We start from the raw sequence: 17,385 nt of genomic DNA, 5'->3' as shown, positions 1-17,385 counted from the left end.
CAATTTCCTGTAACTGTGTACAGTAAAGTCTAGACACTTCTAGAAACACTCAAATAATAAGCTGTAGAGTACTCTTAGTCTCAAGTTACTATATGCTTAGTATTATATATTTCAATATAATTTGCTACCTTCTTCCTTAGAGGTATAGGTAATAAAATTTTCTCTAATATTATCTAATGTTGATGGATTTTGAACCAACAAATTAATATTAAAATATGGTCATACTTTAAATAACATACAATCTTACCTGTGTATGTTATCTTGACCAGAAGGGACTACACCCAGGTTTGCTGCTTTCACTACTCTCTCAATTATTACAAGTCTAGTAGAGTTCTGTGGAGCAACAGCTATTGTAGTAGATGTCTCATTCATTCCTGTCAGCATTCCTGAAACATTAAGTATTTCATTATGAATACACTAAGATTTGCTTGCTTATTAAGCATTAAACCAAAATAGTAGACAGCTGAACAAAAAAAGAAAAAAAGCATTACAAGTTAGATCATTTATTGAGAAAACAATTTCATAAGAACTCACATAATTACCTTACTTGAATGTCTTACTTGCAATGACCTATTATCAGAAACAAATTAGTAATAGCTGAACAATGACATGTGTGATACTAATGCAACTGAGAAATCAAGGCAGTTTTTTTCTCATAGAAAGCTTAATTTAAAAGAAGAATGCAAATGCAGAAATTAAATGTTAAGTAAGACTGATTTGGAAAGGTCCAGCTTAGGTAAGAACATACACAAAGATCCTTTATAATCTTTCAATCATATATTTAATTATAATTCCAATTGCTAAAAATGATCTTTAAATTCAGATAGTAGTAATTGGTACAATCTAGTTATTTAAGAGAAAGTTATTTAAGAGAAAGCACATTAGAAACTGGTAAATTCAGTTAGTATCTATCTCTCTAAAATAACAACATATGCTATTTGCGTAACATTATTTGACTATGACTACAAAATGGAAAAGAAATATAAAGATTATATCCAAACATATGATGAAGAAAAAGTAAAGAAGGCTACGACATTCAAGGACATTTTCACAAAACTCACACTTTTCTATCAATATCCATTGTTTAGAAGAATGATTTGTTGGATGCTCATGTTGATTAAAACACAACAGTAACTACAACTTAACACTGTGCGTGCCTTTTTACAGTATGTTCAGAAGCTGAAAATGCAGACAAAGGAGCACGGTACTTCAGGCAGAAATATGAAGCATCTGAAGCAGCACTAACAATGAAAACAACATAAAAGTCTCAAAAGGCCAGTGTTTTAGGGCTGCACATACAGTCCTAACCCAGAGGAAAGACTAGTATGAAGATGCTTAATAAGAACAATTACAACAGTAAATCCAGCATTTTAATGCCCCGGAATGTGCTGCTGTCACAGAATAAGAAATACGAAAGTAAAAATGGAACAGCTGATGAGTAAATAATAGGCTATTTTGAAAGAAAACAAAAATAGGCATACAACTTCTATAACAATCAGATTTATCTTGAGTGGAACATTCTGTTTCAAATTGTTTAACTATTAGGCAAAAGCTTTACAAACTACATACACAGACTAAAACTGCTTTTAAGCAGAGCACAGGGACTGACATAACACTGCTGAGAGATATGTGTACTTATTTAGGATTTAAACCTTCTCCATTAAGCTCTACTGAAGAGCAAATGCTGAATAAATGAATGCAACTATGTTTATGTTAAAAGCCTGTTTCCCGCAGCATGTAATTAAAGGAAATGTTGTACAAAGCCAGTACTTTTGTCAAGCTCCTGTAAATGGAAAGACGGATAGCGCTCAGAGAAGTGAATGCATTGCTTCATATTTAACCTTAACACTCTTGTCATTAATGGTTTGTCTAACTTGTTCTATAAAAGACAAGGTACTGCTCCATTGAAGTAAAATTAAAAAAATCAACTAAACCATGCTTTTCAGAACAGAAGATTCATTATCGTCGACTAATGTATTGGCATAAAGCAAAGTAACATCCTATCAAGTAAGGCACACATTCAATCTGCTTTTTCACCCCCCTTTATTTTTAACTCATGCTGTTTTATTGTTATAGGCAATTTGTACCACTCAGCATGACAGTGTAAACTGAATCAAGATTAATTTACATGCAAAAGAACACTTAGGAGAGCAGCGTGGTAAGCAAATGTATTGTCTCGATTGCTGAGGTGGAAAAGAACCTGGAAATAAAATAGGGTACTCTAATTAAGGAGCATCAAATATGATTGCTTGGGGTAGTCAATGGCCAGAAAATAGTAAATGTCCAACCATTTAAAGAATTAGCATCTTGCTTGTTAGGAAAACAAATTTCATATATACAATTTTAATAAAATTAGGTAAACTACCTGTTTACTTAACCAAGATTGTGTTTTGGTGTTGGTTTGATTTTTTTTTAAATGTGATTCAGGTATACATTTCCAAAAATAAGTTGACAAAATTATTTAAAAACATGTCTCTTGAAAGAAAAAAAAAATCCTGAAGTAGTTTTAATTGCCTATTTTAAAAACACCATCATGAAAATTCTGATTAATATCCAAGTACAACAATTACATGACACATTTAATATTGCTTGAAACACAAGACTCCAAGAAAATTCTAGCATGAGGACAAAGCAGCAATTAGTCTGGGTTAGCCACCTGATATGATGAAATAACTATATGTATTTTAAATAATAAAAGAAAATTAACTTGGAAAAATTACAGTGATGGGTAACAAATGCTAGCCAGCAAGACTAGTCCTATTCTGAACTGAGGGAAGGAGACTTTTGCTACTGAATTTTAAACACAACAGACAAGTTGAAATCTGGATACAGAGTTCCAAATAGTAAATGTTCCATTCATGCATAATTCCTGCTATGGCAACTTGACTTTTCATGGGGATATGATGTAAAATAGCATATAAAATTCTGAGTCCTGAAGGATCAGAAAAAATACTTGAGCAAAAGATAAAGGGTGTTTAACAATATAATTTTAATCCACTCATTTGAAATTGTCAATCACAACAACCACTAACTCAGCTGCTTCTCTGGGCAATTACTTCACCAGAGGATTCCCGAGCTCAGGAGGGAAGGAAAGAGGAGATGGTGCAGCAAAGCTAAGCATATCATGCACAGCATGTGGACAAAAACAGCTTTTGAGGTTCTGCCACTACCACCAGATAACCATCACAGCCATGAATATTCAATAACCTGTCTGCTCCTCTCTCTTTATGCCATCAGGAAGAAAATGGACATATACAAATGTAACAGACAATGCAAAACAGCAGAGTGTAATTGAGTAAAGATGTGTAGCAATGAATTGTCTTCTACATAGCAGTATAATACCAGCTATTTTCTCTTTAGCATTCTTATTAGGTTACACATGCAATTTAGATGTAAAAATCCTTAAAACCCGTATGTATTTTCATTCTCTCTGTGCATTTCTAATATTCTCCTCAATCCTTCACTATGTTTTACCTATCTCTTTTGGTAGCAAAGAAAACCAGGCATCTCCCCATACCAACCAAAAAAAAAAAAAAGAACAAAAAGAAAGAAAGAAAAATCATGACAAGTGAAAAACAAGCTACATAAATCAGATTCATTTGGAGAATATAGGAAAACTGAAGTTAAACACAAGATAGAATAATATATACCAACTTCTAAATTGCCCTGCATTTATTACTGTAATTTAGATTTTTCATTTAGCAAGAACACAAAGTAATTCTTCCCATATGCTACCTGTTCCTAGAGCTTTGTAATAAATACTAATGAAATATGTAGAATTGAGACCTCTGTTACCAAGAATGTGCTATATTCTGATACAGCTGGTATCCAAAAGAAAAAATATGCAATAGGAGAGGTTTTTAAACCTGTAGTAAATTTGCCAGCCCGCAAAGTCCTGCATCAAAGAATGAATTCAGGAAGACAGAGCGAGTGATACAGAAATGCCAAGAGACCTTCATGGATTTACAAATACTTCATATAAACAAATTTTCAAATAGCTTTATTCAGAGTAGCCTTTCTGCTCTATTAAACATAGCAAACAGCTGCCAGATTTATTCAGACAAATAATCAACAACCATAGAAGTAAAATGGCAGAAGAAAAAGGAATTTTGGCAACAGCTCCACAGAGGACCACAGCTATTCTCCAAGTACACTTCTTCTATGTGCTCATGGTTCTGTATGGCCAGTCAGGAGGAAAAAAAGCCCTCAGTCACAGTAAAGCATACAAAAACTCTATCAGAATCTCACAAAGCAAGCAAACATAAAAACAGGGAGGGAAGAAGCACAGTAATCTGCCTTCTTTTCACTACAGCTTCAGCTACAATTTTTAGAAGGGAACAGTTTAAAATAAAGGTACCACAGCCTCGTTCAATCACTCACCTTGGTTTGCTGAGCAGGTATAAAGCAGAGAGGCAGGCTTTAGCCAGCAAAGGGTAAGAACAGCAAATAAGTATCAATTGGTTATGAAAACAAAGCACAGTCCTAACTTTTCACTGCAGCCATAAGCTTAACTGCAAATGATCTGGACAGTATTTAAACTACTTTCTTAATAATTCAAAAACACAAAAGCAAGAAATGCTCAAAAGCAGTAACTAATAATACATAACATTACTCATTGGTGTTCTTGACTGCTTGATGGATATACTGAGTTTCTGAGCCTTACACAGCAATAAGACAGGATCCCATGGGCATATTCTCATCTCAGTGTGAAGAGACATACACATGTAAATCCCCATACATTGAGATAGATGAATAAACACTACTACATTTGAGTGCATCCAAAAGGTAACCACTTATATTTTAAAATATCCAAGAATCATATCTGAATTAAGGACAGCAGTATTGACCATTCCAATTAACACATGCTTAGGTCAAACCTAAGCACAATTTTCTCAAATAATTTTGAATAAAATATTCAAGTTACTAAAAGCTCTTATGGGGGTTGCTGTCTGGACTAGTATAAGAGACTTCAATTCTTTGAAAACACAGTATTAGTAGAATGCAGAAGTATAAGTAAGATGCCACCATTCTTAAACAGTATTCCAACAAGAGTAGTTTTTTATATATGAAGTGTTTGAAAGTGAAAGGATTAAAACAATCTTCAAAGTAGCTGAGGAACAAGTACATTAACAGTACTGAAAATTAGTATTGGAATAAAGAATAGTAAAACTCGATGCAATACCAACCAATGTATATATGGTTTATTTCCTTGAGCAGGCAACACAAGTTTCTGTTTTACTGCTAGTAGGAAAGGCATTCACACACGATGGGAAGCCAAAACTCCTGAGCTGAAAGACTGTTTTAGGGTAAAGGGTGGGCTTTAACCCTTTAAAGACTACATCATATCATGGCACATCCTTCCCAAGGTATTTTTAAACTACTTAAAATTGTGAGAGCGAATACTAACAGCGGCTAAATCAACCACCTACAACTGGAAGCACTTTCTGTATGCTTGCAAACTGATTGGCATGCAGTCCTCTTCCAATACAAGTAAATTTGCTAAAGCTGCTGAAGTATTTCTCACCTTGCTCCTTCTTAAAATCTTTCTCTGACATAGTGACAGGCAAGAGCAGCTCTCCAACAGGGGGTTGAATGTTAACACTAAAGTGATCATCCTTTGTGCTAGAAAAGAAATTACAGAGAATCAACCAAGTGCTTCAACATAGATTAGTAAATATACACATATCAGTTTTCAAATTTTTTGTGAAATCTTTAAAAAGTGTAAAAACTACCTGTATGATTTCTACCTTATTAATTTGAAAGCTAACTTCTTACATTAGAAAGCTGATCCCTTTTCTCCAGTACAAATGTGGTAGGCATAGTCTTGTATTTCTGAAAATGTAACTTTTGCTCAAATCAACGTTTATTTGTGATCTACAAAGCATCACACTCAATATAAATGCTTACAGAGGACAAATCATTGTGCATTTTACAAATCCTTTGGGAGAACTGTTACACATCCTGTCTTTACTACAGCTAAAGTCCTAGAAATAGGGGTAAACATGGAAAACATACAATTTCAGAAAAAAGGATGACATTGTCTGTAAAAAAAAACCACAAACAAGCCAAACAATAAATACAGTAGTAAAAGAGAAATATTTTTGATAACTTCAGTTTTACAGTATTTGGTAAATTTAAACAAAACCACACAGCATACTGGTTAATGCAAAAGCACGCTGGAAAGCCACAGAACTTGAGGCCATTTTTTTAATGGCAGAGTTATTATACTATCACTAGAAACACAATACTATTAAATTATACATTTCTCCTTAAGAAATAAATATCGTACAGTGAACTTCCTCTCCCTATCCATTCAATTCTCTAAGTTTCCAACTATTTTGTCTGAGACTTCTTGAAGGCTACACAAACTCAAGATACATTCACCCTGCTATGTTTCATTGACTAACTGTACCATAAGGGATTTGCCTAGCAATTCAGGATCAGTACATCCAGTCAGAATCTTTGTTAATGCTTTAAGGCCTGAGAAATTTTTAGAAAAGAACACTTGATTTTTTTTTTATGGTGTACCAAATAGCCAATATATATTGATTGGTGATATGCCTCAGATATCTTACTTAAATATAATGATAGCCATTAGAATGGAGAATACATTTCATTCATTAATATCCATGTTATTTAAATTAAGCTAAAAGATGTGCTACTGATATTTCGTAACTCTGCAACTTCAAAGTTCTGAAACAAGATAGACTGATGGAAAACTATAGCACTATAGATCAATAGTATAGAAAACATATGTGTCTCCCTCCTCAAGATGCAAGACAATCCACCTGGAAACAGAGAAGCATTTTACTGACCTTCTACTCAAAATTCTAATACTTATTGTAATTACCCATTTTGAAAAGGAATTGTTTAGGAATTAGTACATTCTTATTTTCTAGCTTCTGATGTGTTATAATTATGCTTATGAGTGCAGTTTCAAGTATGGACTTTTCAAATAAAACTGGACATTTATGTTAACTTTTTTGAGAACTGCCATTTTGTAAACATACAGGGGAACAATCCCTTCAAACTTCCTAGTACTTCCTTTATAAAAAAATAATTTATTAAGTGCTGCTTTCAAAAGCTAACAAATTCAAAATTTCCCCCCCTATTTCTTTTCTCTATTGTACTACCTTAAATACCATCTGTCTCTAAAGTCATTATTATAATAAAAAAGCAGGGATTGTTTGATTGTCTAGCCTGATTAAGCACACAGTAAAATAAGCAAGAAGTATTTTTTTCTTTAATTTTTCCTTTGAAAAGTGATTAAGAACTCAATCACCTTAAGAGCTGATGGAAGGGTCTTTAATCAACTGCCTCATTAATTTTTTGCTATTCATATCTACTACTTGGACTATAAGACTAACACTTTCAACAATACCTTCATTGAACTGTTCAACTGATTGTTCAACCAATGTTATGTTTCATATTTAAGCAAGAGGTACTCTATATAATTCAGCTTGAAACAGATAAACCATATGGTGTACAATGATTTATGTCCTACATTGACTGGAGGGATGCCATTTGTACATAAACTTGACTTATAACATCAATTATTAGATTGCTTTAATGCTTATAACAATATTTCCACAATAAGAAGGAATAAAAGCATGTACAGCTTGGGTTTTTTATGTCTGTAACTGCTTAAGAGGACCACTTGACACCTCTGCTGCTAACAAACATTCCCCTTCCATTTCCTCTAGTGAATAAATAGCTAATATATATTCTTTGAAAAAACACGAACTCTTCTTAGCCTACAAACAGAAATTCTGATTGCTAGTTGTTCTTCAAAACCACTTTGTTCTTAATTTCACTTTAGTCAGCATCTAGGCTACTTTGCATTACTTTAATTCCAATATGCTTCAGTAAATTTCTTTCTCAGCTACAGAAAATCATATTTCCTTATAGGTTCTCTTTATCAGACACTTCACAGATTAAATATACAGCTTTTGTTTATTGATCTGCATCTCTTTTATTACATCTTTATATTAGAGAGCTCATAAAATCTAATTTAACAAAACTTACTTCATAATTCCATAGAACAACAATACGATTCAGAAGGGGCATTAGAAATCACCTGATTCTACCTCCTGCTTAAGTGAGGGTCACCTTAGCTCACTCTGCTCATGGCCTTGTTAATTTGAGCTCTGAGTATCTCCAAAGATGGAGATTTCATCAGCTATCTAATGGAGAAATTTGAGAATAAAATTGAGGCTTGATACAACTACTTAACTTCCCCCAATACCTAGTGAAATAAATTTGTGTATTTAACTTACTAATTTATATTTTCAAGACTATAATTAATATAAATGATGCTTAAACAAAAAGTTATATTAACTTTTAAAAATCTGCTGGACAACTGGTTCAAGCTGCACTGAAGTGTCTCTCAGGTGGTGTTGCTTTAACTTTCCTGAAAGATCAAGGTTAAGCAGCTTACCAGAAAAAATACCCAAAGTTTCTCAGGGCAGCAGAATGTGTCTTTTGATTTCAAAAATTAAAAACTGCATTTTCTGGTATTAGCATGTGCAGTTGGTAAGTTACAGCCTTAGAGGAACATGAATACTTAATGAGAAGTTCTTAGATGAAAGCTCTAAACGGATCAAACAGCTGGGGATGTCTGACAACAGTACCTTTCCAACAGTGGCTTGCAAAATCTGTTATGTATTTAATTGTGAACTTATGGGCAAATGATATTACACATCATTACTCTTACTGACTCCTTAAAAGCTGCTAAACTGTACATATTCTATTTTTAAAAGACTAACATCACTTTCATTACTCAATTGCAAGCATCACATGAATTTATCTTCTGATGCACACATCAAGATGAACAAATGAGAGACAAAGACGATAACGCTCCCACATGAACAAAGGGAGACTTAGTAGCTCCACAATAAATGACACTGCAAGAATAACATTCAACCTTTCAGAAGATGCACCGTTTAAAGATTTCTGTGGATGTCTGTAGATGGAGTGGGAGCAGCTACCACTTGTTATTTGAAAGCCTCTCAGTTTGGTTGGGTTTTTTTTAAAGAATTGGCTCTGAAGGGTTCCAGGTAAAGAAGATTTCTACCATAAGAAAAGACTTGAGAACAGTGATGACAAAATCTTCCTTAGACCTAAAGTAAATAATACTAACGCTTGTGAATGACTTCTTTTAATTCCACAATAGCAGTGGTTAAAGTCTTAACTTCAAGCCTTTTAATAAATTAATATTCTAATAAGAGTGGGAATATTCTTCTTGCTCTTTATCCTTTTTTTGTTTCATGCCTAGGAGCAGCTTGTCCCAGAAAATATCTATCCCAAACCAGTTTACTGTTTTTGTTTTGTATCCACAAAAATCTCTACACATGTTTAAAAAAAAAAGAACATGAAAGGAAGAGCAACACTAAGAGAGAATTAATTTCCTGCAAAACAAAACACAGAACAGGGAAGTACAGGACACTTGATTCCTAGTCTTGCTGAAGAAAGGAAAGGACTGCATTCTGCTTTAGCTTGAGAAAAAGGCTGAAGTAAAAGAACAAATGAAAGCAGTTGTTCATGTCCAGCCTTGTTTTTTCCAGGTCAGTTATTTATCTTGGCATAATTGTGTTCTGGAATAGGGCCAACTGACTACTTTAGAGTAATGAAATAAAGAGAAGAGTACCAGATTGCTTGTCTTACATTTATAAGCAACTTGGTGATCTGCTGACAAAGCACTAGGTAAGGAAACAGCAAGAAAAAAGTGAAAATGCAAGTGACAGTGATGCGAAGACAATCCTGCATCTCTAACATTAGCTTTAAATATATTCCATAACATATTCCACTACATAATTTTAATCAGATGCTTTTGTGAAAGCATCTACACCTGAATGCATGCTTGCACTCAACAGAAATACTGACTGCTCCCCAACCAACCCTCTTCATTTACTTGCTTTGCAGGTAGAAGTTCTGCTTGGGAAGATTTCTACATCAACACAAAGTGAAGAAAGTAAATTTCATGCTGCAAAAAATCTCTTCCTTTGAAAATAAAATCCAGAGGAAAAGCTTCTACAATAAGATGAAACTTGCAGAGAACAGACTGAACAAAGTTTTTAAATCTCATCCACAGAATTTATGAAATTGCTAGACGCTTTCTGCTACACCAAACTTTTCTGGAATAATCAGCAAAATGTTTTCTTTATATAGTACAGGACAGATTAAACGAACAGACATACAAGAGTATGTATTCTGCTCATCAGAAGGAGAGGGTCCTTCTGATGACACCGGGACATTAAGAAATACCAATATAAAGCAACCAGTTTAAAACCTCTGTCATGTCATGCTATTTTCCAATTATCTAATTATTTTGAAAAAGAATGAAAGGCACAAAAGCTATTGCTTTCATTCAATTTTTCTTTCTTCTTGGGAGTTCTTCTTGTGTTCTTTGCACTTAAACCTTGAGAAAACTCAGGAGAGAAAATGCAAAATCAAAACTAGGGAGAGAGATGCATGGCATGGACACCTCCCCTACACCAGTTTCAAAGAAAGCTAAACAATTCCCATGTACTTTTCAAAGGAACAGAAAAAAGAAGAGAACTAGGTTCTCCATAAATTAATTTTATCTTTAAAGCTGTGGTTTTTTCATGGTTTTGGGAACAACTAAGATAATGGGGAAAGAGAGGATGAAAAGAATAAGAAAGAAAAGGTAAAGATAAGCTTTCTTCTCCAGCTTTCAATGTTGTAAAAAGGACATCTCCTCTTCATCTTTAGTTATTCATCATGCCTACAAGAAATTGGAGATTTGCCTACTGAGCTATACAAACATGGACAGGAATTCATAATGCTAAATACAAATACAAAAAATAGAGTAAGGGCATGTGTGTGCTATAACTCTCTGTCTCTATAACCTTCCTTGTCTTTCATCTCAAGGGATTCAAATGTTTTCATTCCAAAGACACACAGGCAAAATTCTGACATATCAAAGTTCCTATATCTTTGTTCAGACATCTCAAAAAACTAGTAAACTGAGAGAAAGACATGGGAATATCTGAAAAGCAGAGACATGCAAGACAATAAAGATAACACTAGTAGGATTGTTGAAATGATGAACACTAGGAGCTCAAGGATTCAACAAAAACCAAACTGATATGGAAATCTTTAAGATCTCGACACGAGAAAAAAAGGAAGAAATTCCACAGTCAGCGGAGTACTGCAGATAGTCTGTTATATCAAGAATCCATTCCAACCTCTTCTCTGCTCAACTGATGTCTACTTGCTTAGCTAAGACTCACCTCTCTTACTTGGATGGTGAATATATGAAACTTTAGGTAGAATTCAACAAGATAGCAACTTACTTTGCGTATGAGTTAGCCAATAATAAATTGCTTTAAATTCCTAAGCTGTGTATATCCTGCTTGCAAAATGAGAACAAAGTAACATGAAAACAAAGAGTAACATTCAAAAAATCTTTTGAAAGGCTGAGTTCCTTCATTTATTCCTCTAACTTTCTGCCCGAGAGGCATTACCATGCAGAACACCAGTGTGGTTGAAATAGCTGCCTCTGTAAGGAGTTGGCATAAGAAAAATAACAATGAAGAGATGTTCTCCTTACAAGTACATACTGTGAACATCCTAATACACATTCTAAATAAATGCATTAGGCACAGTTTTCAAGTTGAGGCATTTCACCCCACTTTAATTAGATGTGTGATCTTGGTAAGGTTTGTTTAACAAAAATAGTATTTGAACAGGAGGTCTTTCAAAACCCATTCTTTCAAACCTCCATATTGCAGATTCTCCTTCATTGTCCTTGACTTGAACAACAAATTTAGAAACAGATCTAAATATTGTATGACTCATGTTAGTTTTTTACTTTATACAGTTTGTATTTATCGAACCACTAGTACAACAGCACATCCCTAAGCAGAAGGGTAGTGTTTGCTATGCAAAACACACAGTCCATGATTGGCATCTAAGACCAATTGATCTACCCATTACCATTATGTCCCTACCCCCACAAGCTTTACTACAAAGCTATTGATTTAAACACTGCCGATCGGTTTCCATTTTCTGATTTTGGGCAGGCCAATTAAGAAAGTGAGTAATTGTGATTACACTGCTTCAGGATCAATTACATTTGATGCAAGATAAAGTGCTTCTCTTAGAACAACATAAAGAAAATTCTTATGATCAGGAACACTTTACTGCTGAACATGTTTCTATCAAAAATATAAAATAACTGACAACATCTTTCATAGAGATACGTTAATAGGAAATACGAGAATGTAGACACCTTTGTGTGCACATTATTTCAACTATGTTTTGACAAACTTCTAGAAGTCATTCCTTCTTTTGGATAAAAGCTTTTTGAAAAGTATGGTGTTACAGATCCTGCAGCTGAGTTCTTTGAGACATTGGTCCCAAAACATCACACTGCACAGTTTCTTCAGTGATACTGAAGATCAGTAGGATTTTGAACAAAATAAGTTCACACAAAATAAGTGTAAAATAGCAAATTTAATACAAATAATATTTTACCTATTTTTATACTGTTTTCTAGGAACTAACGGCAAAGAAACAAGGCCCTATCAATTAGCAAAGGAACAAAGCAAGCAATTCCTATTCTTAATTTAATTTTAAACTTAGCTTGAGCGCTTTTGTCATTGGACTCACATTGTCTAAATCATTAAAATGAATACACCACTGAGGTCTGAGGCAAATCTATTTACAGTGATGTTACTCATAGTCTGGTTGGTGTTCAGGAATATTGATCTGTCTTGTTTGTCTAATAGGAAAATAATAAACAATTACTAGGCAATGTTGGAGAAAGTAATCAGTTTTTATATATCACTAATACAGCAGACCTCCCAAAACATAAAGGTGATGATCTGCATAAAATCAATGTGTTATGCTACATTGCTTATCCTCATCACTGCTATGATTCGTAGCAATAAATGGTGTAAGTTAAATATCAAATCATTTGTAGACTGAAATTACGTACTTGAAAGAAAAATAACTGCTTTATTTAAAAAAGAACATTTCTGCCTGATAAACTATCAAGCAGATACTATTTTATAAAATTCAAAATATATTTAGATAAAGAGAGTCAAGAGTCTATGATTTTGAAGCAATTTGGAAACTGCACTGCCTACAAAGGAACCTCCTTCCCAAACAAACACCAGGTACCAGTTCAAAGCTGTTTCCAAATTCCAGCAAATATCACACAGACCAGCTATAACAACATGATGTGCATAAACTACATGCTGCAGAGATTTTGCTGGGAGTACAAATATGTGTTAACTGACTATGCAGGAGCATCTATTGTACAGGGAAAAGTTTGAGAAATGGAAAGAAAAAATCCATTAGTACAAAACCTCCTTGCCCCTAAAACAACAAATGTTATTTTAGCAGTGGTACTTTAGGAATCACTTGGGTACATCTCTATTATTAGGATTCTCATGCTATTTTCAATAACTTCAGTTGAACAAGCTGTGCTTAGTAGCAGTATACTGAAATTGCTAGAGAAATTTTCAAAAGGAAGAAGCATAGAACTTTCATGAAGGGGTTCCCTTAAACAGAAATGCAGCAATGTGAATGTCTATTCAATAGACGTTGTTGTTTTTGTACTGAATATTGAAAGCTGTGTTTCTTTCAACAAAACATATAAAAAATCCATTAATTCAAAATATGTAAAAATAATTAAATTATGCAGATCTGTATAGTGCTTTTGCTCAGTTCAAAAGCCTACATAAACCTGAAAAACCCCAAAAAGAAGGTTCAAGTTTTCTCAGATCAATTCTTTCCCAATGTTGAAATTACCCCATTTTCAAATGCTAGTTTGTAACAGAATTTTCACTGGGTGAATGGGTTCCCTGCTAGCCTAGGATGCAGAAAGAGGACCTTGCATGTGCTAATAATGAGCACAGAAATTATAAATCAAGCATATTAGACAAGATTAGTTGTCCAGCCAGTTACTTGGTTTCATTCTCACTATTGATTTAAAAGAATCTACAGGATTTCTATAGTGGGCAAATTTTGGGGTTGTTTTCAGGCAGCCATGTTACAACAACCACGAGCACCTATAACAAAGACTCAGGGTAGTAAAACAGCTCACACTATGTGCCATTTTGACTTGCTGTTTCTTACAGGGAAGAACACACACAAAACTCTAAAGCAGAATAGTCAGACATGACTACTCCTTTCCAGATGGTGTTAATAAGAAGAATCCCTAGAAGAGTGGGACAAAAAAGTAAAGCCTCTAAAAGTAAAACTGAACACTAATAATGTGCTATTTCTCTAGAAACATCTTGGATGTATATCATGTTATTTTGTTTAATTCTTTGAATATTTAATAATCTGATACCACCAAGTAGACTTCCAGTGAAAACTATTTTTCCCTTCCAGGAGTAAAAAATTACTCTCCCCCTCCCAAGAACTTACCATAACTGGAAACTGGCTGTCTGGGTAGAATCACAGAAGTCAATACCCATTGTAGCAGTAATGGATCCTCCAGGCTCAAGACACTCTGCATGAAGAGATTTTTAACATATAAATACACATGCAAGTCAACAGAAGACGTCAGATGCAACCCCCCATACATCACATAATTAAAACCTCAAAAAGCTCTGTAAGAAAAAAATCTAACAGTTGTAGTTTTATTACAAATACGTATCATCCAAATGTCACACTTGCATGTTTAAGCATCCTGGATTCCCTCTCACACAGTTAATGCACATGAAGTGTTGCCATTTCAGCCTTAGAGCTCTATCAACAAAATAAGTTCTTGTATTAGAAAAGCAAGGAAAGGAAAATTATTTACAGAAAACTGTGCACAGATCCAGCATGAGACTTTATTTTCAGTAACACTAGTTTGCAGATTCAGTTAGTAACTTGCAAAATACAACAAATAAAATCTACATTAATACACACCATAATGGAAAATAAGCTGAATTTAAACTTTATTTCATAATTACTGTGATTTACTTGTGTATCAATATTCTATTTGCATTAGTTGGAAGGGAGAAGAAGGATTATGAACACTAAATGGACGATGACTTTGTGCTATACAAGCAGTGCAGACTGAGACACTCCTGGCAGTGAAGAGATCAAAGATTCTTGGCTAAATCATTACATTATTTCCCTAACGTAGAGATAAAGCTTTTGTTAAAGGCTCTTCCTCGTAAGCTCTTTCTTTGCATAAATAAAAACAAGTACTGAAGCAGACTTTGCCTTCTCAAGATTACAACAAAGAGCTGAAAGCACACTTAAAAGAAAGGAATTCAAATAAAAAGGAATAGGCAGGCAGAAAAATGTCTGATTTCCAGATTATTCATAATGTACCTGATACTTTTCAGGAACTGAATGTAGACAGCTGCTCCATGACAAATCCAACAAAATTTAACTATTTCAAGATTAGGTTTGTAAAAATGCAGTAAACATGGAGTTAATGCTGCTGGCTAAAGTCTAAATTAACACTAGGAAATGAATAGAAAAGAAAGTATTCCAAGGAGTCTGTTTAAAGCTTTGAAAGATTAAAGGCTCCAGCTCAAATTCAGAATTAACTTTACCAAAGTTTTTGAGCTTAATGTTTTCAAAGGGAGTTCACTTAGGAAGAAGAAAGTGTTGTGTACAGGGACTTGGGTGAAATAATTTGAACCACTTCTACTAGAAGAATCAGGACAATTGCCAACAGTAATTTCAGTGACTGAGGCAAAACTAGACTTATATTCCAGCAGGAATACCTATCTATGCTGACACATCTTCTGTCAGGTCTGCTAGGTAAATTGTAGGATATGTTTTCCGAACACTGGAAACACAAAATGTATTAAGAACAGGGTATATAGGCTTAGTTCTACACAAAATGACAAAGGATACAGAAAATTTGCATTCAAGCAAGAAAAAGAACATTTTGGGAAGAACTACAGAACTGATTTTCTGCAGAAGAAACCAACAGCTTTTCAGGACAAATACCACGTTGTCTTTCTCAGGGAAATAAATACCTTACTCAGTAGGATTGTTTTGTGAAGCTCAAGGAACCCAAAGTGGATAATTTATTAATTCCACTCTTTTCCCCCCTTGTTTTTATGTGAAACAAGTGAATGTTACTGTTTATTGACTGTTGTTGTGGGTACAGTATCTCCTGATCTGATTTATAGTATTACTAGATTTCTACTTGTAAGCTTTTGTGCTTTATTTCTTCAATTGTTTACAGGTAGTGATATAAAATAAAGCTCATGGGCAAAACTTGACATTTCAATTCTGAGTTGGATTTATTTTGAGGAATAAGCAGCAAAATGTTCACTTAAAAAAACCCAAAACTAATAGATTTCTAAAAGTAACTGCCTTGATCACATATGTATCATTACCAAGATGCAAAAAGTTATTATTACTAATTTTAACTCTGAAATAAACCATAGCACTGGACAACTGCTTTTCTAGTTGTTTGGTTTAAATCTGCATAATCTTTTCTATGTTAGAAAAATTATTTCAATAGTTTAGAGCCATGTAATACAAACATTTTAGCTAGTTAAAAAAAAGAATACTCTTTAGTTCACTGTTGCACTTTAAGAACATGTTCCTGTATTCTTTTATCATGGTACATATTCACATAATAATGTAGCTCATTGAAGGAGAAGAATTTGTATTATGAAACAGAGATGCTTCTGCTCCTTCTGACTACACCACAATGTCCTAAAATAAAGAACTGCTGAGAAAAGTAAGCAGATTGTGTACATAGGTATTACTCTTGAAAAGAACTTGCTGTAATCTATGTTCTTTCTAAAGTGTTATACTCTTTTCCACAGAAATTTTCCACAGCAAAAAACCATCCTGATTAGAAAGTAAAAAGTAAAACAATTTAGATCAGGTCTGACTACACATTGCTTTCTATCTAATCTAAGTAGATACAATTTGGAACTATGGCAGACACAAGCTGAACTAAAACATATACTTCCACTCTACTGCCTGTGGTAGATAGGGACAGGCGGAGCGGAAGATTACCGAGATGTCACGGAAAGACAGACCCCTTCCCCCCTCTCTCTCCCCTGCTTATCTGCTAACCCCAGGAGTCAGAAAAGAATGTAGCCACACCTGTCCTGGTAAAATTCCACTACCCACTATCCTCCGAGACCCCAAACCCCCCTCTGACGTAGCAAAGACTCCTAAACCTATATAAACCCACGAAATAGGATAATAAACGCTTTTCAACCGTCTGCCATATTGGTATCTGCGTGTGTTGATTAGCCCGAGTGGCTTGGACGAGACCAGGCCGCCGTGCTGCCATCTGAACCAGGCTCCTGGTTGTCTTTCATAAAGGCAACATACTGGTGCCGAAAACCCGGGACAAAAGAAGAAAAATTTGCCCGGCTGACGGGTTTCACCTGGACAGAAGCAGCGGCCAGGACGGTCGGACCGTACCCAGGCGTA

At 34.4% G+C, this 17,385-nt stretch overlaps 1 protein-coding gene across 8 annotated transcripts in view; it reads right to left on the bottom strand.

Annotated features, from left to right (window-relative positions):
* The window catches only part of AP3B1 (adaptor related protein complex 3 subunit beta 1), a 155,358-nt gene that overhangs the window by 13,042 nt on the left and 124,931 nt on the right, over positions 1-17,385 (bottom strand). For 7 of the 8 annotated variants that reach the window (XM_030258591.4, XM_072922672.1, XM_030258594.4 and 4 more), the window contains 3 exons: positions 14,401-14,485; positions 5,525-5,622; positions 248-386 (listed from right to left, as the gene is read on the bottom strand). In XM_030258591.4, the coding sequence (XP_030114451.1) occupies positions 248-386; positions 5,525-5,622; positions 14,401-14,485 (322 nt within the window). Of the gene's footprint in view, positions 1-247; positions 387-4,380; positions 4,418-5,524; positions 5,623-14,400; positions 14,486-17,385 lie in introns of all 8 variants that reach the window. The other variant, XR_003957143.4, reaches the window with a different exon arrangement.

Source organism: Taeniopygia guttata, chromosome Z (assembly GCF_048771995.1).
Source record: "Taeniopygia guttata chromosome Z, bTaeGut7.mat, whole genome shotgun sequence".
Lineage (NCBI taxonomy): Eukaryota > Metazoa > Chordata > Aves > Passeriformes > Estrildidae > Taeniopygia > Taeniopygia guttata.
The sequence above is the reverse complement of the archived record's forward strand: the minus strand, read 5'-3'. Positions and strand labels throughout refer to the sequence as shown.